At 40.2% G+C, this 21,563-nt stretch overlaps 2 protein-coding genes across 2 annotated transcripts in view; both read right to left on the reverse strand.

Moving 5' to 3' along the window:
* LOC126762778 (uncharacterized) overlaps nt 1-3,838 on the reverse strand; it is a 68,587-nt gene extending 64,749 nt beyond the window's left edge. Inside the window, exons 1-2 of the mRNA XM_050479824.1 lie at nt 3,831-3,838; nt 1,589-1,711 (exon numbers count right to left, since the gene is read on the reverse strand). Coding sequence (XP_050335781.1) covers nt 1,589-1,711; nt 3,831-3,838 — 131 coding nt within the window. The remainder of the gene's footprint in view (nt 1-1,588; nt 1,712-3,830) is intronic.
* LOC126763542 (uncharacterized) overlaps nt 1-21,563 on the reverse strand; it is a 75,230-nt gene that overhangs the window by 44,236 nt on the left and 9,431 nt on the right. The window contains 6 exon segments of the mRNA XM_050481128.1: nt 4,357-5,586; nt 5,651-6,182; nt 6,254-6,450; nt 6,515-9,284; nt 9,286-9,950; nt 9,953-11,131. Coding sequence (XP_050337085.1) covers nt 5,516-5,586; nt 5,651-6,182; nt 6,254-6,450; nt 6,515-9,284; nt 9,286-9,950; nt 9,953-11,131 — 5,414 coding nt within the window. The 3' untranslated portion in view covers nt 4,357-5,515.

The raw sequence follows: 21,563 nt of genomic DNA on the forward strand, positions 1-21,563 counted from the left end.
AATTCGTTTGCCCATACACAACACACAAATCCATTTTGCGTTCCTTCGCAGAGTTAACATGTGTGGCAGGGAAGCGGAACATTTCTTCGAATTTATTTCTAATGTAGCACTTTTATCTATTTCTTTGTATTTCGTTAATAAGTTATTCCAACTTTTATTTTTCTCAATTTTTATATTTATCACTTTTCATTTGCCAAATTGTCAATTCATTTTTTATAAGATCAATAAATTCTGATACAAAATCTTTATTAAGGGGGGAGCCTGCCTTAGAAGCTTCAAACAATCTCTTTAAAAATTATCTAAAAATATGTCCCCAAAGTTATAGATGGGAATTCGAAATATTATCGAAGCTAGAAGGGAAGTGACCGAGCGTCTAGCAGATAGAATTTTTTTTTAGAATTTTCTTAGCTTAACTAGAAGATAAATTCATAAAAAATATGAGACTCTTTCAATTTTTTGTTTCCAATAGAAATTACGACCTGCATCCTGCCCGCCGTCCGAAAAATGCACATGCGAGATGCATCGGGCAATTGCTTCCCAAAGGCAGAATATCAAAGATTTCGTATCCAAAAAATTTGTGAAAGATGTTCAAATATATAACTATAAAACCAATGAATCAATTATTTCTTTCCCTCCCAAAAAAATCGTTTTTTTGAAGCCTCGAAAGCAGGCTCTCCCCTTAACACTTGCCATTGTCCGCGATCTTCACTGTTCGGCGACACGAGAGAAATGAGATTTTGTGCGCCGACAACACCATACATGATAAACATGTTCGCGCACCGATCGTAAAAAATCAAACATTTTCGCGAACATGGATCGGTACGCGAACAAGCCCATACACGATAAACTGCAAGCGCACACATACCGATCGAACGCACTTGTGTGCTCGTGTATGGGCGCTTTAATGGAGATAGATGTAGGGTTATATATATGTATATATACAAATGATCAGGACGACAAGATGAGTTGAAATCCGAATCCTATCTGTCCGTCCGTCAGAGCAAGCTGGACTTGAGTTAAAATTGAGATATCTAAGTATATAAAGAGTACTACACTAAGCACTAAATTAATATATCAAACTCTAATTTGGCACAGGGAATCGCAGTAGCAAGGGCATCTAATAAGGTTTAATGCACATATCTCCTATATCACCAAAGCTACAATAAATCAAATCAGATGATAACACCGCTCCAAAGAGTAAAAATGCAGTTCAAATAAGCCGAAAATTATGTGATGTTTACGGAGAAGATCTGATGGTCGAATGCCAATGTCAAAATTAGTTTGCAAAATTTCATTCTGGCAATTTCGACTTGAGGTTGCACCAGTCCTGCATCAACGCATAACTACTCGAAAGATTGCTGAAGGATTAAATGCACATGAAAAGTTTAGGATTCATTTCGAAGCTTAACATATGGGCTCAACTTGTCCTAACAGAATGAAAATTGCTTCGTCTCATAAACGACTGTGGTTTGTTTATTAAACGTCATAGAAGTGATCGATTTGTGAAGCGCAATGTTACTGGCATTGAAAAGTGGAATGGAGATCAGGGTCTAAAACAAAATAAACCAACTCAAACCTTTTCCAAGACCGATAGTCACCAATAGAATATATATGTTGTCTATTTGATGAGATATCAAAGGTGTCGTTTATTTTGAACTTTTGCCCCACAATATCATGATTAATTCTGAAGACTATTGATAAATAGATGTTCCTGCAAGAAACAAGAAGTTTATAAGGCGTGTAATCAGTCTATCGCCTGAAAGATGGCAAAAGATATCATATCTGCTGTACGTAAATTTAGAAAAAGCGCTTAAACGCGAGAAATAATTCAAAACTGAAATGCATATAAAGATATTGTGTCCAATATCAAGCAAACGAAATTCCCTTTGGAAAGCCCAAAAGTCCATGAAGCCACCAGTCAACTCCAACATGCCTATAAGAGACTTCGGTGGAAAATTCACCTAGAAAAGGTATTTCAACCTAATCGCCTAAAGAACAACTTTAAGCTGTCAATCTTACATACCTAACGAGTCACTCGAGTATTTTAATATTTCATTCTCCAAAATTATTAGATTCATAAAAGAACTTAATCCAAAAAAGTCGCCAGGACAGGATAATATTACCCTAAAAAAGTTAATAGAGTAACCAAATATTGCTGTAGAGGTGCTGCTTCAATGCAATACTTAGTTTTGTACACAATCCAATTTCATGGAAAGTCGTAGATTATCTTGGGAATCGATAGATAATCCTGGGAAAAACTTAACACAGCCTTCTTAATACAGACCAATCAGTCTTCTACCTCATATATCTAAAATATTTGAAAAAGTGCTACTATTAAACACTCCATTCCTCCACGAAAATAATATAGTATCAACGCATCAATTTGGCTTTCGTCCAGACATAGCACGATAGAGCAAGTAATTAGAATTACGAACGAAATAAGAAAAGCGGAGAGACATTATTGTTCAGCTATATTTTTAGACGTAGCTCAGGCGTTTGATAAGGTGTGGCATGAAAGCCATTATATAAGATTAAAAGCATTATACCTTCAGAATTGTATAAAACATTGAAGTCTTATTTAAAAAAAAAAAGGCAATTTATGGTTAAAGTAGGACAATAGCTATGTAATGAATGACAGATAAGATAAGCTGGTGTAACACAAGGCAGTGTTTTAGGCCCAATTCTATACATCATATATACAGGAGATCTTTCAAAATTATTGAAAATTATTCAGTGAAAACGTTATGTGTGTTTCACACAAAGTGATCAATTACAGATTGAAATTTGTTACGATGCCACGAAGAGGTCGCGCTAATATCGGTCGGCGTTCTTTTTGCCATCAACATACATATATTGGCAGCCCAAGGCACATGACAGGTATTATGGACCGCGGTCAATCAACAAGCGATCGTCACGATGTCACAGCACGACCCTTCAAACAACGCTTACTATGTTTGCTGGACTTTATCTCAAAACAACGTATAGTATATATGGTGCTGTTAGATGCTGGATATACTCTGTTAAGATGCAAAAGAGGTTTGTCGCACGCACACATTCTTCTTTAGATGGTGGATTGGTGATGGTGGTTACACCAGATCAAATTGATGAAATCATTTCTGCGGAAATTCCTGATGCAGAGAAAGAATCAGTATTATACGAAGTGATGAAATCCGATATGGTTCATGGTCCTTGCGGACACCATAATCCCACTTCGGTTTGTATGTCTGACAATAAATTTAGAAGAGTGAATATCGAAATTGACAACACATGGATCATACTATATTCACCACTATTGTCTAATTCACATTAAGAACTCCTATCAATGTTGAGTACGTCACCAAAGGAAGGCATAGCTGTTATTGGTCTTGAACGATACGGTCGATACGTGAACTGCAATAAAGCGCTTTGTAGGATATTTACTTTTGCAATTCATGAACGTCAATTTTGGGATACAAACAAAAATTATATTGCCGAAGACATTTTACATCGTATTCGCTAAGTATTGGAAATGGGCAAATTCCGGTTGATACTTCCAGTGGCTTGATATCAATTCACCTGCCTTTTGTCAATTCACTTCAACGAAAGATGAACTCATCACGAATGTTTAACCGAACATTGTCCAAATTATCATAACTACGATTCCTTGAGTGCACTTGCAATTTTAGCTGCCAAAAATACAGATGTTAAACTGGAAGATTCAAAGTCAAATTCCGGAGACTTGCGCTCATACAAATCGATCGATCGTCTTGACAATGAAGACGACGCCGTGAATTATCCAGTGGAATTTCTAAATTCTTTGGAGAGGCCTACTATGCGGCCGCATCATTTACATCATCATAGTGTGTGGCACAAATTTGGAAATGCTATGTTTTTCACACGGCCAGATATACGTGACGTGCTCACGAGTTGGAAAACCATCTGCTCTGTACATTTACGCACCGGAACAGAAACCAAAAAAAGTTGTTTATCAAGCTGCGTTACATTGAAAAAAATGTAGAAAAATCGCAAATAAATGATTTTCAACACAATATACAACTTCACTTCAAAACACATAATTTCACGTAGGACAACGGCTGCGGGGTCAGCTAGTATACGTATTTATAAATTTACGATGCTTTATCATGATGCTTGTGAATACCCCAAATTTTTTTGAACGCACTTATAATACTGTTTTGTAGAGCACGGCTTTTCTCTATCTTTGACGTGAAAGTTTATATGTAAATCAAATTAAAAGAAATATTTAAACTTTTTATAGTTTTCACCTTTATTTATTTAGATTTAATTATTAATAAATGCAATTCGTATTTATTATCTAACTTTCCATGTAAAACACTTTCAATTTAAAAACATACCTACATAAATTTATTTCACCAGTTTTTGCCGCTGTTCGGCGTCTGGCCGGGAAGATTACTCAGTTTACTAAATGCACGTTATCAAAATTTTAATACATATACTGTGTGTTTTTCATGCTTAGACGTACCTATTACATGTATATATATGTTTTACATACACATATGCATGTACATATGTATATATGTATGTGTGTTTGTGCCTGCATATGTACTAATATTGAGAGCACTTTGCCTTTGCGGCATTCACAGTTTTTAGTGATTTTATATTTTTTACTTACATGTGTATTTACAAATTAAGATTTATATTTTGATAAGAGATTCGCAATTCTACAGAATCTGGCGTACTTTGAATGGGAGAACGCATTAAGCATGTTAGAAAAGAAACGATAGTGCTGTGATTAAAAAATATTTCATTAACCGTTAATTGGTTTGTGCTAATTTTAGACAATGGCAATCGCTAGTATCTAAAAACAAGTCATGTCGGTGAAAAGAGCTACCTTAATAATAGTTCGTCTGTTTTTAAAGATGTTTTTCTATAAATTCCATTTCTTTTCATGTTATTAACATTAAGGAAATTATTTAAAATTTTTTTATTACTTTCGAACTGCTTTGTCATCATTTAACTTAATGCTACTAACTAAAATTTATGCAGGAAATGAAAAAATTAAATTAAAAATGAGAATAAATAGTTGTAAATAAATAAAAGTGTCGTGAATGGTTAATTTTTGTGGTAGTATTTGGGTGTGAGAGCAATTGCCAACATCACTGGGTCAAAGAATTTGCACGCATGCGCATGAACATTTGCATTTCATTTATGAAAACAAAATTTTGCACTTTCACAAGCAAATCTATGGCTTGCCACTTCATAATCGTTGTCCCTCGCCAGCAAGGCGGCAATTGCTTCGAAGTATTTAGTTGTAATGATAAGACATAGTTTTATGCATAGAATAAATAAACTTATTAACTACTTTTAGGCGCATGGAGAATCGAAAACGCGTTTCAAATGGATGTACGCGCGAGTGGTTACAGCGACGGTAAAGTTTGTGCCAAAGCTCCATGCTGCTCAGCACGGTAAGTGGAAAGAACTGTCGCTCAAAACTTTGTCACATTGCCCACAAACGAGCTGGAGTAGCAGGCGTGGGCATGTCTTAGGTGGCGCTCACCTACCACAATGGCATTGGACGATGTCTGGCGAGATAGTTAGGTAAACTGTTGCTATTTGGCGCCGGACATCCTAAAAAGTGTACACAAATATTTTAGTATTTTCGATGAAATTATTAAACTAAAAACAAACTTACTACAAACGGAACAGGTCTGTTCATCGGTGCCATCACCACAACCGTCACGACCCGAGCAAACGATTGCCGTCGAGCGACAGCGACCATTGCTACAACGATGCGGACAATAGGCATCCTCGTTCTCGAGCAGGCCACCGGCATTCAGCAGACGCAGGAAGAAAGTCGGCATCGAACGCGAGCCACATAAGTGTGGCGGCTCATCGCTGCCATCCCGGCAGGAGATAATCGCATTACAGTACTCATATTCAGGCAGACATTCGCCACTCTTGCAACGGAAGGTATGTGGCGGACATGTGCCCGCTTTCACAGCATTGCAACCCAACTCGTCCTCACCATGCGGGCACTGCTTCCGTCCATCACATCTCGCGGCACGCGAAATACAACGGCCACTACGCTCACATTGGAACGCCTCCTGTGGACAGGTTTGATTTAAACGCGCGTTAAATGTGCACTCCTCATCCGAGTCGTCATTGCAGTCTGGACGGCCGTCGCACACAAAGAACCAGGAGATACACACGCCGCTGGAACGGCACTGCGCAATTGAGAAGAATAAAGACATTATTAGATTTGTTACTCTAAAAGGTTTACTTTTTAATTAGTTACCTGGAATGTTCCAGGCGCACAACCTGTACGCTGAGCACCGCATTGCGATTCCGCTGCTGTGTCGGACAATGCGCAGTCACATACGCCACGCGTGTTACAAACCGTATTAGGGTCAGCCAGTTGACATTGCCTGTCATTCATGCAAGTCAGACCTAGTGAAACGGCTTCCGTACCCAATTCAACACGTTTACGAATTTCTGTGTAGAAAAAGAAACTATTCGTTTTGAAGCCCCAATCTAAATATCACTTAACCTCACTCACCTGTATTTGGTTTGACGCTCAAGATGTTCTCTGTGCCTGGTAGTTCTTTTACTGGCTCGGGTGTTGCCTCGCTCTCTGGCGTTACTTCGGTCATCAGTGGTTTAAGTGTTGTAACTATCGGTGCCGCTGGTTCCATTAGCGTTACACGACTAGCCAAGCCCAACATAGTCTGTGTGGTAATTTCGACGATATCACCAGGTGTTGCGGTCGCTTCCTCATTGCGGATTTCTTGTGCGCCGTCGCCTGAGGCTTCTTCTTCCACGTTGTAAACTGCATTTGCGGCAGTAGTAGTCTCCAATATTAAACTGTCCGATTCTAACTCTTGCGGATGTATATCGTCAATGGATGTTAAATCAAAGGGCATCTCTTCAGGTGATAATGTGTGGTCAGTTTCCTCAAGATTTTCTGCTTTGGTGTTGCTTTCAGCATTCAGCTCAGTGAAATGTGTAGCGGATTGTGATTGTTGTGACGCTTCTATATCATTGCTTGCCTGTACACTCAAGTCTTGGGTGTCAGGGTAGAAGGTTAATTTGTCGCCATGGGTCTCATGCGTCTCTGTGGTTTCGATCTGTGGTGGCATTGCTAAGTTTTCTTCAACAATATTGGTGTCAGCTGAAATTACGTCCGATGCAGGTACGACAGTCTCGTCTGGCTGTGCGTTGATACCTTCTCTTTCATTACCGTGAGAATCCTCCTGTGATATGACGCCTTCTACCTCTGTGACGGCTTCTAATGGTGTCGCTGTAGTTACGTCCTCAGACATAAGATCGCTAAGTATGTCGGCAATCGATTCGTGTTCCTCAAATGATTCATTATAAACGTCGGTGTGTGTCAACGATTGTGGAAGCGACGCGTCATGATCATTAAAGTCAATGAAATTCGTCTCGGTCTGGTCATCAATATGGCCCAGCATTTCGCCGGTATGCTCGTTTTGTGCGTTATTAAGCATTTCGTAGCTTTCAACCGGCGCATAGTCTAACTCGGGTAACAAAGTGGCGGTGTCTTTTTCAGAATTTTCATTAAGCGCTAATTCTAAAGATGTTTCTGATAGATTTGCGGTTTCTTCATTCGAACCAATAGAATTGTCTGCTTCTATAGGATTGATATGTTCAAAGGAAGTTTGGCTAAGTGGTTCCAGTGGAATAGTTTCTTCAACATTTGTAATTTGCTCAAGCTTGCCTGGATTTTCAACAGCCTTGTTGTCGTCAATGGCGTTTTCATGCACTGCTGTTACTGTACTCTCTGACGTGGTTTGTTCCGCTTCTTGTGTTTGTTCAACCACGTCTCCATTTTCCACAACTCTTAAATGATCGTGTTCATTATCAGTTTCTAAGATTGCCTCAGGGATCGGTCCCATTTCTGCTGCTGTATTCTTGAAATCCTGCTCAGCTGGCTTCATATCATCACCGTTATTTATTCCTAACTCATTTCCATCTTCCAAAACGTTCCTCACCGTGTGAGTTTCGCTTTCAGCCTCTATGTTATCTTTGTTGATTTCAGCGGACGGGATAATCTCATTATGTTCCTCAGCTTCAACGTCATTTTCTTGGACCAGCGGCGATTGGGTCGTTGCTAGAGATTCGTCAACAATTGCAGCTTCTTCTACAATATGCTTATCAGTTTGATTATCAGTACTAGCCTCATTTTCTTTTTGTGCAATTGTCTCTTCAGCGGCATTCGGTACACTCGTTATTTCTACAGTGTCAGGAGTAAGCGTGTTATCATTATGATCATGTGTAAGTCCCGCAACTTGTTGAACTAACTCACTAGCAGCTCCATCATTGTCTACTAAATTAACTTCCTCAGTTACAGCTCCAGTTGATCCGAAAGCATCTTCATTATGCTGTTCGTGGTGTGCTGGTAAAATATCTTCCTGGTTGTTGTTAGTTTGCTCATCTAAATTTTCTTCTACAACAAAATCGTGTGCTGGCAGTTGTGGTTCGTTTACAATTTCCTCATCGTTGCTTGGTTCAGCTTGTTGATCCTCAGGTTGAAGAATGTTCTCCGCCTGCATATCTGGTGCGATTCGCTCCGTTATTGCGGCTGATACCTCCTCCGGCTCATCAACATTGGTGGTAATCTGCGCATTGTTGTTGTGCTCTTGTTCTGTAAGTGCCGGCTCGAAGTCTACATTGCTTGCGTTTAAGTCATTAACAGCAGTAAAACTTTCATTTTCCACATTTTCGGTTTGCTCTGCTTCTATCGCTGAAGTACTGTCATCTGTCCGTGGCGGCTGTGGCTGTGCAAGTTGCGCTTCACTTTCAGTTTCATGTGCTTCGCCAACTTTGTTTTCTTCCAAATGCTGTTGGCTGAATTCCGACTGCGCTTCTTTCTGGTTTTCATGCTCAGCAAACGATGGCGCTTGAGGCTGCACTTCGAATTCCGATGTCATGGCAGAAACAACTGGCGCATTCTCAGATTCTTGAGCCCAATTAGGAGAGTCAGTTACGGCGAATGCTTCATCTGCATTGCTTGCTTCAGTATTTTCACTATTGAATTCATCTTGTGCTGTTTCATAATCAAATTTCATCGTATCATCGGCAATGTCTGCTGCATTCTCTTCTTCGTGCTCCACATCTTCGTACATCTCCATTTCGGGGTGAAAGTCAACATATTGCTGTTCCGATGACATTGAATTTGGCGCATCGGTGGCGTCATGAGGCAACATTGTGGCCGCTGACAACTTATCAGCATAATATTGATTTTGCTCACTGTGCTGTGGTTGTGTTCCAGCGGAAGATGAACTTTCCTCTTCGACTTGTGGTACTGGGTGGTACTGGGTTTGGTTCGATATTTTGTTCATTTTCGTTAGCGGTTTGTTCATATTGATTTTCTGCGTCATTAGTTGCTTTGTTATGCTGAAGTTCTTCTGGAAGGTTTTGCGATTGTTTCTCAGCCATATGTTCCGTTTCTATTAAATTAGCCGCTTCAATATTGTGCTGATCTTGTGGTATATTTTCTGGCACTTTCTCAACAAGGTGTTCCGCTTGAGCAGCATTAGATGAGTCATTATTTTCAAGTTCCTGAGGAAGATTTTCTTTCCCATCCTCTGGTAAGGATTCCACTTCAGCAAAATTAGGTGCTTCAATGTTTTGAGCATCCTGTGGAATATTGTCAACCACTTCCTCTTCGGCAACGTGTTCCGTTTCATCCAATTGTGTTGCTCCCTCAGTAGCGTGTTCCATTTCATAGTCTTGCGCTACAGGTATTGTATCGAAGCTTGGTTGCTCCTTCTTTATATTCTGTTCCGAATCGCTATTGATTTCTTCTTGTGCTGGAGTTGTATGCTGCTCTGCACCATATTCATATTCGTCGAACAATTGTGGTGCTTCGTTATTCGGTATTTTGTCTTCTACAATTTGCTCAGCTCCACTTTCGGTTTGCTCTTCAACAATCTGCTCTGCTTTTATAGGTTGCTCGTCTCGCACAAGTTCTTTTCCAATTCATGTTCGTTTGAAGGGTGAGCAACTATATCCACATTGTCAAATGATGTTTCGGCAACAGATGGTTCTTCAGCAACATTAGCATCATCTGCTGCTGGCATTGATTGTTGTTCTACATTTGAATCTTCTTTACTTTTCTCTTCTTCTGCCAAATCTGATTGTTTGTGATCTTCTAGTGCGTGGTTCAGCTGTTCATCTTTTTCCAAGGTTGAAACTTCTTTTATTGGCTCAATTTCCATATGATTGGATTCCTTATGATCTTCATTTTCTAGCTGATCTTGTTCTTCAACAGACTGTTCTACTTTAACTGGCGGTGCTGCTTCAAACTCTTTATGGTCCTCTGCTACATGATCCAGTAGTTCTTGCTCCGCTATGTGTTCAGCTTCATCTATTGGCTCTGTTTCCACAAAATCTGCTTCTATATGCGATTCCGTTACACGATCCAGTTGCTCTTGTTGTACGGCTTGCGCAGTTTCTTTAGCTGGCTCTTCAGCTTGCTTATGATCCTCGGCCACGTGATCTGGCTGCTCTAAGTTTTCTTCCTTATATTCTTCTTCTACTGTATGCACGTCATTCACTGGTAGTTGCTCCACCTGCTCTCCCTCCAGTTGTTGCTGTTGTCCGTTGACATCAACTTGATGCTGATTTTCTACATCGTCACCATCATACTCATCATCGATCTTGTAGGGATAATCATCTGCGACTGGTGTAGTTTCTTGTGGTAATATTTCATCAGCTGCTACTGCATGTGATTGTTCATCAGCTGCAGCAGGTGTTAATAACTGTTGTGCTGTAGTTGTTGGCGAATCCATATCGGCATCAGAATTAGCTGGAGATTCGGCTATGTCATCGAAAGTCGATTGTTCCTCAACACTATCATACCGCACTGGTTCTGCCGCAGGGGCCGCCGTTGTTGTGGTTACTGGTGCAGCTGTGGTTGTCGTTGTGGAAGTTGTTGTTGTGGTAGTCGTGGTGCTAGTTGGTGCTGGCACAGGTGCTACAGCTTCGGTGGGCACTAAAACATTACCCTCCACACAAAATCCACCTACAAGTTTGGCAGGCGAAGTGCACTGGCAACGACCGAAAAGATTTGGTATGAGGAAATCACAATGGGAACGTGAGTCAAACATCTGACAATGGGCATGACTGTAGCATACGGAACCAGGCAGAGCCGCTGGAAGTAAAGTAATGTAAAAATACATATTATCTGAAAATGGTTCTGGTTAAGGTGAATGTGGTTGTGAGTATAAATAGTGCGTGATTTGATAAAATTCACTGTGGAAAATGCCCTGAAGTAAAGTACGGCCTGTTGGAATTGAAAGTCGTATAAGGTTTAGCGATCTGGGAGCTGGATATTCAAAAAGGTTATGATTTCTTCATCATCACCCGCGCGTAGGGGTAAATATTGCCTACGCTATTATTTTATACCCACTTTCCTAAAACTCTGTTCCTTTAGGTATTATTCACTCTACCTCAGAGAATTTTGTGGTACGATCTATGCAGGTTCTAAGGTGTTCCTCTAACTTTTCTATACTGTTAGCAGAGCACTAGAATACTTTCGTAAGAATGAGATAACGTAGCGGAAGAGCGTGCTGTTCAAGAAACAAGAAAACAAACAATCAAACAAATTTCTTCTTTTTCCTTTGTACTAACAAGCGATCCAAGTGCGGAGGTTCTTTGGCATTTCATAACGAAAGTGGAAAAATAGAATGACATGGCGCATTTTACGTCGAGATCTTAAATTGAAAGCATAGAATATAAAGCTAGTGCAGGAACTGAGGCCGCTTACTCTTCCCTAGTAACATCGGTTCGCTCTATGGGCTCTTGAAAAGTCCAAAGAAGATCCGACGATTTCGAAAAAAATTTTGTTAAGCGTTGAGACCCATTTCCCGCTCAATGGATTGAGCAAAATTGCTGCATTTGAGACGAAGAGCAACGTAAAGTGAAGAGAGAGAGCTGTGATTTTATCCAGTAAAAGAACGGTTTGGTGTATATGGGCCAGCGGATAATCCTTTTCGAACCAGATCTTGGAGCAAAACAGCAAGCGTCACATTCGCCAGTTACCAGTCGAAATGCTCGAACGAGTCATCGCGAAATAGATCATCCTTTACAAAATGACTCAGAAAATGTCTCCACCTTGCGAATTAGGGCCAACAAACTTAACTATATAACATTGGAAATAGATAAGAACGCCTCATGAGCATACCCAAATGATAATAGATAGATTTCCGCCAACATAGTCTCTAATTTATTTCCAAATGCCAGGTACTTTATAAAATAATACCTGGTATTAGCCAATATGGCCAGAGAGTAAACTCGTATCGATGCTGAGTACATAAAGATTAGGGAAATCAAAAATTAGCTTGTAAGTTTTTTTCTCTTTTTTGTTGCAAAAGAATTTGAAACCTACAAAAGCGTGTTGCACCTGCACAGCAATTGCTCCAATGTGTTTACTAACACAAAATTGCATTACACATACATAGATATTGTTGGTATTTGTGGTTGGAAATGTGGTTGCTTATGGATGTTGCGTGAATGCAACAATGAGGCATCTCGGAATGCTGCATAGCAGCACACCGTAACAGCAATACAAAAAGCGAAGAAAAAACATACAGCGCGCCATATGTGGCAAGTCGCCATATATACCAGCACAAGCATATATTCTCTTACATTTATATGTATGTATATGGAATATGTACGTCATTGTGGTGACCCACTTTGCGCCCGTACAGCTAACCGCTCCAACAGCTCCGACAGTCAACCGAAACAACCTGTTTTCACCGGCAGCTCAAGTGCAGCGTTCAATAAATTTCCTCTTGTTGCTTTATTCTATGCTTCAATCGGTTTTTTAAGTTTCATTGCTGATTTTTATTAATATTATTATTGTTGTGGTTAATGTTATTGGTTCATTGTGGCAAGTTCAATTGTGGCGAGACGACGACAACCGCTGGCAGCTGCAACAACAGCTACAATCACATAGCTGAGACGCGGCGACAAAAGCGTTTCAAGAGCAAAGCCGGGTACTAGGGCAAACTGACTGTTCGGCTGACAGTTCGCGGTTGAGTGGCGAATGGCGAATGGGAAATGTTGAAGCGCCCGTCACACTTTTATTTCAGTGGCTTTATTTTGCTTTTGTTGTTTTTGCGACTGTACTGTTGCTTAGTCGCCTGCTGCCAATCTGTGGCTGTTTACGTCAACGAACCTTACAGCGTCAACGACGCGTCGGCAACTAAACGAAGCCACGACGCAGACGTGCATCATTGGCACGTCCCAGCCGTTGGCTGCGTGTCTGATCACTTGTTGTTCGTATGAGGCATCGATTGGTGTACGGCAGATTATCGATGTCTTTAGCGCCATTTCTTATTGGCAAACTATTCAACATTAACTATGACTTAATGGGGATAGAGGAGAAAAGTGGTTGCTTTTTTTCTTTATTTTTCAAGAGATTAAACAAAAAAAAAACATTGACTTCGTTACAGAAGCTAAAAACCCTTTACAAAAAAATAAGTTTCCTTACAAGAGCTTGATTTTGATCGTTCAGTTTGTATGACAGCTATGTGATATAGTGGTCCGATCTCAAATTTGTCTTCAAATGCTCTAGCGCTTGGGCAATAATTCATGCCAAATTTCGTGAAGATTTCTCGTCAAATGAAACAGTTCAGAGTAAATAATACTTAAATGACAGAACTCCCTCGACCTTCCCAAATTCCGCTCTATGGGCTCTTGAAAAGTTCCAAGTAAACTCGAGGTTTTCGAGCCAAATTTTATTCAGCTATGAGAGCAATTTCGGGCTCAATGGGTATGTAAACAAGCAAAATTGCCGCATTTGGGATAAAGAGCAACCTTAACAGATTCAAGAGTTGAAATTTTATCCATAAATGGTTTGGTATGGTTTGTGGGCTGGTATATATTTCTACAAAAAAGATTCCGATGAGAACGTAACCGTCAATGGCGACCTTGAAATTGAAGCTCGGGATCTCGACGATATTTGGTTTCAACAAGACGGTTCCACTTCCCACACATCAAATCAATCAATGGATTTATTGTGAGAACACTTCGATGAGCAGATAATTGCACGGTTTGGGTCGATTAGCCATGATCGTGTACTATCACACCGTTAGACTTTTTCCTGGGAGGGTATGGAAAACTTAAAGCTTTAGCGGACAATCCCGCTTCGATTCAGATTCGGAATACTCGAACGAGTTATTGAAAACTGGACTCAACGGAGGGACCATCTGAGATGTAGCCATGACTAACATTCGAAAGATAATAAACATACCATTAAATTTTAATTTTCTTTAAAAAAAAAGGAGGGAACCTATAAATGGATTTATGCATGTACATAAGCACTATCCACAAGTGTTTAGAAGTTAGCTCTAGGCGTAGTTCTTGTCAACTGTCCCTGCTCTATCGGTTAAGATTATTTTATTCCAAACAAAATTCTAGCATAGAGTTATTTTATGATTAGACTGGTTGGGGTGCCTGATCACAGCGGTATTACAGAAAACTATAAAAGTGATGAAATTGTTAACACATGCACTTCAGTCTCAATAACTACGGAATGGAAACGGTTATGAGCTCTGTTAGCTTTTTGTGGTTCACCGCTATACTGTTGGCCCTCAAACCAAATCTGCAAGAGTTGGTTAACTACCAGCAGCTGTGCAGTCGCAAAGACCTTCTGGCCAAAGGTAAATCGCAAAAAGTCTCTTCGCTCTCAGTAAGGGCAACCTTTCAGTGTTTTAACTGGACACTGTCTGATCGGGATTCATGCAGGAAGATTAAATATCTTACCGGGTGTCAACTACATTTGCTGTTTGGAAGAGGATGAGATAGAATCAACTCAACACTTCCTAATCGAATCTGTCGATATCCAGGTGAAATAGCTGAAATTGAAATAAAACACCTACGCAGGTTTTTGAAAGGTTCAAGGCGTTTTTGCCGACTGCTGATATCTAACTACAGTAGTTTTTCTTCTGGGTTTACAATGGAGTGTATACTCGTATAATAGTCATGCAGAAGGATCAACCATCTAACATAACCTAACCGAAGTAATAGTCTTCACAAGGCGCCGTAATTGTTTTAAATGCAAGTAGAAGCCCTGTCAACCATCAAGAAGATATATCTATATGGAAGTATAGTATAATATTAATCGGAAAAACATTACTAGTTGTTCAAACCAACTGTCAGCACTTCCAGGATAACTTAGCGCTAACATGTCCCGGCGTTGCGCTTCTCTCTTTGGCAGAAAAATTATTGTTTTTTTTTTTTTTTAATTTAAAAAAAAATTATTGATCCCCAAGTCCAAGCTTTACAAATCAAAACCTTATGGCATTGAAGAAAAACTTGGTATCCGCAAACTCTCTTTACCGAAATCAATTCGCTAACTTTGTTGTTGCTGCCACACACAAAATTTTTAACAAGGGAGCACCACTGAAAGTTTAGGAACAGAGAAATAGCGAATGGAAGACATCTATCTTTAAGTGAACACATTCAAAATTGCTTCCATCAATAGCGGTCGTGTTTACAACTCTTTATCTTCGGAATGTGGTTAGTACCAGAAATGATAGCACTGTAATCAACTGTCAGCAGAGTTATTCGCCATTTTCTTGTGTCAAATAATGGAACACAAATGTTCTCCTCTCGGCCACTGCTTTGCCAGTTAATCTTACAAGTTATGGATAAGTTACTCACACATATGTTGGCACATCCATTTGCGCACTCACAAACCTGGCTCTAATTATATGTACACACTCAGCAAATGCAATACTGATTACCATTGCCATTACCGCTTTTATTGCGTTCGCGATTATGATTGTGATTGCGGGAAATGCACGAAAGTATGTTGCAACAATTTTCATTGCTACATTTGTCCAACTGCACGAGTGCACTGTGCAGCAGTCAAGCAAGTGACCGTCGAATATGGAGGTGAGCATTTGTCCAGGGGCACATTAAATATACCTGTAGGAAAAAGTTGAGATGAATGTTGGAAACAGAGTTATTATAGCTAAGATAGTGTGATTGTTGCATTATATCGGTTTAGGCGACTCTTTTTGAATGCTACTATTTTCAAGTCCATCATCCGAGGCTGTTTTCTTTTTTCATTGAGGGTGTTTTTTTTACCTGGCTGGTCCCAAACTCAACGCATAACCCTGGAGAGGAATGTTTCACCATCTCACTTTAGCTCGCCTACAAACGGATAATATGTAAAAGAATCGTTTCTGGCCACTCCCAAGTGAATGTCGCTCAGAGAACTTGCCTCACTTGCGTGAACTTTTACACAAGAATCCATCCTCGCCCTGCTGTAAACTCGGCTATAACCGCGTAAGCGGTGTCTACGCCAACAAAGAATAAGAATTTCTCGTCCATCCTGCAGCAAAGTTCGATTCGATAGACTTAAGAGCATCCTAACCAGCAACGCATATTTATGCGTTAATATATTGATGTTGTTTCTTTTCTTCAGGTAACCGGACTAGATATCGCCATACCCAACACAAGCTTCGCTTCCAAAAAATTTCGGCATGCTACTAACCACCTCCTAACATACCTACAGAACCCTAGTCAGCTAGCTTCCCTATACCTATTATTAGACCCATACTTCTATATGACTTCGATGAAAAATTAATCTAACTCTCCTCACAACATGGTTTTATAGTAGTCCGACAACACAGAAAACCTGCTCTGAGCTAGCAAATGCATTCTTCAATTGATTGTGTCCGTAGATCAATATCATGTAACAATACACTTGGCATTGGTATCGTTCCAAACGCACAAGCATCGCATCAGCTTTGCACCTAGAGGGTGCTTAGGTACAGAACCGCTTAAAAGCTCACACGTACCGCAATGAACGCATGCATTTGAACATAACTGCGCCGTTGCACGCACTCACGCACGCGCTACTTTTGACACAGATTCAATTTCGTTTTCCGGTCGCGTGCGCATGCGAGATCACTGTTAACCGAAATGTGAGAATTCTTAAAAAAAGGCGAGAGATCAAAGAAACAGCATAATAACTACAACAAAGCAAAACGAGCTAAATTGAAAGACAACAACTGGCATTCACATATTATTTATTGCTCACAATTTTCGTGGGTATGAGTGGCTCTGCCACATTAGGCGGCCGGAAAAGACCGGCAGTAAGTAATTCACACGCAATGCCGCTGAGCGACGGCACACAGCTGATCGGCAAACGCAGATGCGGCCGAATGAGGACAGTGGTGATAACAACTGTAAAAGCCGACAGCATCAACTGTCAAAGCAACAACAACCACAGCAACAACATGCATGGCAGTAGCAGTAATATGGCTGGCTGTTATTGCAGATCGACGACAATTCACAAACAGTATGTATGCATTTGTGGCGGCTAGCTGTGGCAGTGGCAAGTGGCATAGCATACATTTCCTAAGTTGGTGTGGCGTCGTCGGGCATTGCATGCACAAGAGCATGGCAATAAATGCAACAACTTGTTGCCACATGCGTGCGTGCAGCAATGTGGTCTTTGGAGCGACAATGTGTTGCATGTTCGCGCATGGATTTTCAATGCCGCATTTACCGGCAGCAATGACACTCAATGGCACTCAATTGCCGGGTATTAGTTCGATACAATTGGGTTTGCCGTCAAGTTTGCCATTAAATACAGCTGCACGTGTTCATATGGATGTGTGTGTGTGTGTGTGTGTGTCGCTACACCTTTAGTTGAGCGTTGCCATTTCTTTGCGGCTTCGTTGAGCAATTTACACACTTTACAGTTGGAAGTCATTCCATGTGCAAATATGTCACGCGGTATACATACGTACACTCATACGATATGACAAGCTTGGAAAAAATCCAGGTGAACTGGTTCAAGTTCACTTTGCTACCTATTTGTTGCATTCTTGTAGTTAAACCTAGAGTGAATATAAGTACCTATGCGTACTGTGCACATACAAGTATATATGTACATATGTATGTATTCTTTAGTTTAGGATCTACTACACAATTATGTGCACACAGAGATAACACCGGTTGGTCTTGATTTCTCTTTGGTCTTGGGGCCAGGCTTTTCAGCTAAGCTTTATCGCTGGGGTCGGCAGGTCGCGCATAACCGGACGACCTGTAGTAGCAGGTTAGTTGCGAAATAAGTTATAACGATTAAGCAACCTCCGACTAGAATCGGCGGGAGTGGAGGATGCGGTATAAAAGCCAGCCGAACCGATGAAACCCTTGCGACAGGGACCAGTCGATCAAAAATAGGTTCCACCCCCCCCATCATGTATGGACGTGCTGGCTAATACAAAATCTAGGGACGACGAACTCACGAAGAGCGGCTTCCTGGTCAGCGTCTATTGACCATGTTAGGTGCAGCTGTGAACATGATCGGTCCATACCGGGGATCACATGGACTCCCACGAAACACCACAAGCTTTTTCCCACTGATGGTGTGGAAGGGGTGATGTGAACTTGCTCTTCCGAAGTACTGTTTCGCAAGTCCAATATATTAAAATAATACCGACTAGGTGTGGTCCCGAATGGGGTACACCTTTAACGAGCAGTACGAATTGTGCATACTGCATACTACAAAGTAACAGTATCTATGAAAGCTTTCCCTTTCAGAAAAAAAGTAACACCCAGAAGAAAGCGTCAGAGACCATATAAAATATTTGATGAATTGATCTCGAGAATGATTTATAAACAACGAATTTAGGTTCCTTATGACCTCAATACCAAAAGATGCTTGAAAAGGGATTCTGTTGCATGACAACACTCGGCCTCACGTTGTCAAACCTGTTAAAACCTACCTGACAACGCTTATATAGAAAGTCCCATCCCACCCGCAATATTAAGCAGTTATTGCACCGTCCGCTTATTATTTGTTCTGTTCGATGGCACATGATCTGGCTCAGAAGCAGTTCCACTCACAAGTCGACACCGCAAAGGACCTGATTCTTAGATACCATCACAAGATGAAACGTTTTAAATATATAGGAGATCAGCCTATCAGCCTTACGAGCTGAGTCGATTTAGCTATGCCCGTGTATCTGCCCCTGAACAGTCCCTTGGTTCTTGGTTCTTGGCTCACATATTTTTATCTTCATAAAGCTGCTCATTTGTAAGAATCGCCGATATCGGACGACTACATATAGCATCTAGCTGTCATACCAACTGAACAATCGGAATCAAATGCTTGTTTGGAAAACTTTTTTATTTGACCACGTAGCAACACTTAATTTGGCATGGCTTATTGCCAAAAGCAGCAATAAATTACTGAGATACAACATCCCAATTAACATTACAAGTATTTAGATCGGACCACTGTAGCCATATAGCACTATATGCCATGCAAACTAAAAGATCAGGATCTAGTTCTTGTATGGAAAATGTTTTTATTTGACAAGATATCTGCATAAAATTGTACATGAGCTAGTATCCATGCCAACAGTACTATATCTTAAATTTTTATAGATCGGACGACTATAGCGTATAGCTGTTGTAAAACCCAACCGAGCAATATTAAGTCCCTTGTATAGAAACTTTTTATTTGTGAAGGGTATACTAGCTTTTATATCGCTTTAATCTCCTAACAAATTTTTCAGATCTGAACACTAAAACATACATATATATACCATCATCTAAAACATACACATTTTGAATATTTTTAAAAAACTAATTCTAAAATTTTAGTATTTCAGATTTTCTTCCCAAGTAATCCACCGCAAAACGAGAAATGCAATCAATTGTAATTTCTATTTCATTCGAAAACAAATCAAATGAATGAATCAGTCAGTAGTCACATCATTCACAAAGTTAATTAGTGGGAATTAAAAGCTCAAACGCGACAACAGCGATTGTTACCACGAGTGTAGCAACAGCAGCATCAGCGACAGCAGCGCAACAACGGTAGAAAATAAAGAGAAAATGCAAAAACTGTAATTGCCACAAATAGAAAGTGGAAGTTGGTACCATTTGAGCCGTTGACTGTCATCGGATTACAGCAACAATTGGCGTAGAAGAAATTACACGCTAAATTGAGATTGGAAAAGCAGGTACACGGCATGCAGACATGAGAAGCACATACATACATACTTAAGTATGTGTTGATAAATATTTTATATAAATAAATACTATAAGATTCGCATTCGCAGACAGCGCGTTAATGGTGTTGAAATCGCACTTAACGGGGAAACATACTTTTTTTGTGGAAGCGCACATATGTATATTTGTAGGAGGGGCTCCAAGCACATGCATACTTCCATTTGTATGTGGAAAGGTATGTGGACATTCACAGAAAAGGCAATCGTTGCAGACTGTTTGCATGTCCAAGCAGTGGCCAAATGACCAATATTAGAATGTATGTGCATATATACAAATGTAATTGCGATTGCTTCTAAGTGATAACCACAGCTGGCGCCAGCTGGAACCAGGTTCGAGGTTCGATAATTTAGCTTCCGCCGAAACTTACAGTCTATACACTGTTATTTAAGGTACATGCGCTTCCTGGAAATGAGCCAGCACATGCTTGCTGATTTTTTCATTAACGATAGCAAAGTCTTACAATGAGCATGTGCTATTCTCACAGCTTATAACTACATGCTGCTGCTGCTGCACATGACAGCTACAGTTGTATTTAACTTTGCTTCTTGGCGTTATGCATTTCTCTTTTTTAATTTGATAAAAACTTTCTCCATTTTGCAAGTGACAGCACTGCAGCTAAATCAGCAGCCGCACCTGGGCTCTATGGTGCAGAAGTGCTACGTTAGCATTTGTACCATATATGGCATGGTGGCGCTTACGGTCAGCCTCTTTTGTTGTCAAATGACGGTCAATTGTGTTTTACCACAATCGCATAAAAACTTAATAATTAAACAGGGTAGTTGAAAGGTATGCCTATTCAGCCTACTAAACTTTAGCATAGTGATGAGAAAAGGTTGCTGCAAATATTTTCATGCTTGGAATTGTTCACTTCTGGTTTTAACCTGCTATATGGTGCAGAGGCATGACGATGACAAAATCTGATGAGTCGGCGCTACGAGTTTTCAAGAGAATGATATGGAAGAGCTTTATGAGAGCCGGTGTGAAAATTGGACAATAAGCGTGGCAGCGCCCACTTTTTAGTGAAATCTCATATCTCGGGAGCCGACTAACCGAGTTCGCCAAATTTTGGTATGTGGTATTTTTTTCACATTTCTATGTCACGTTGTAAAAATGAGCGAAATCAGACCACCACGCCTACTTCCCATATAGCACAGTTTTAAAATCCACTTGATTCTTTTACTCCCCAGTACACAAACCAAGAAGCAATTAATATAACGGGATTAAACTTTGCACGAATAATGCCTTTAGTGTATGCCATCTTATGATCAAAAATTAATCAAAAACTGTTCAAGCCAAAAGCTTGGTACCGAATATTGGGATCCCAGTACCTATAGTTGACTTTTGATCGAAAATATCGGTCAATGTGTGTGATATATAATTGAAATTCAAGGATAGTACTTCTCTGACAATGGTATGTCTGTATGTTAAAAATCGCTTGAATCAGGTCAATACTTCCCTGAGCCCCCATATACCTTTAAATAAAATTTTCGAACTTCCAGGTGATTTTATGCTGGTTACTTGGTCCAACATTTGAGTTA

This window comes from Bactrocera neohumeralis, chromosome 6 (assembly GCF_024586455.1).
Source record: "Bactrocera neohumeralis isolate Rockhampton chromosome 6, APGP_CSIRO_Bneo_wtdbg2-racon-allhic-juicebox.fasta_v2, whole genome shotgun sequence".
Taxonomy (NCBI): domain Eukaryota; kingdom Metazoa; phylum Arthropoda; class Insecta; order Diptera; family Tephritidae; genus Bactrocera; species Bactrocera neohumeralis.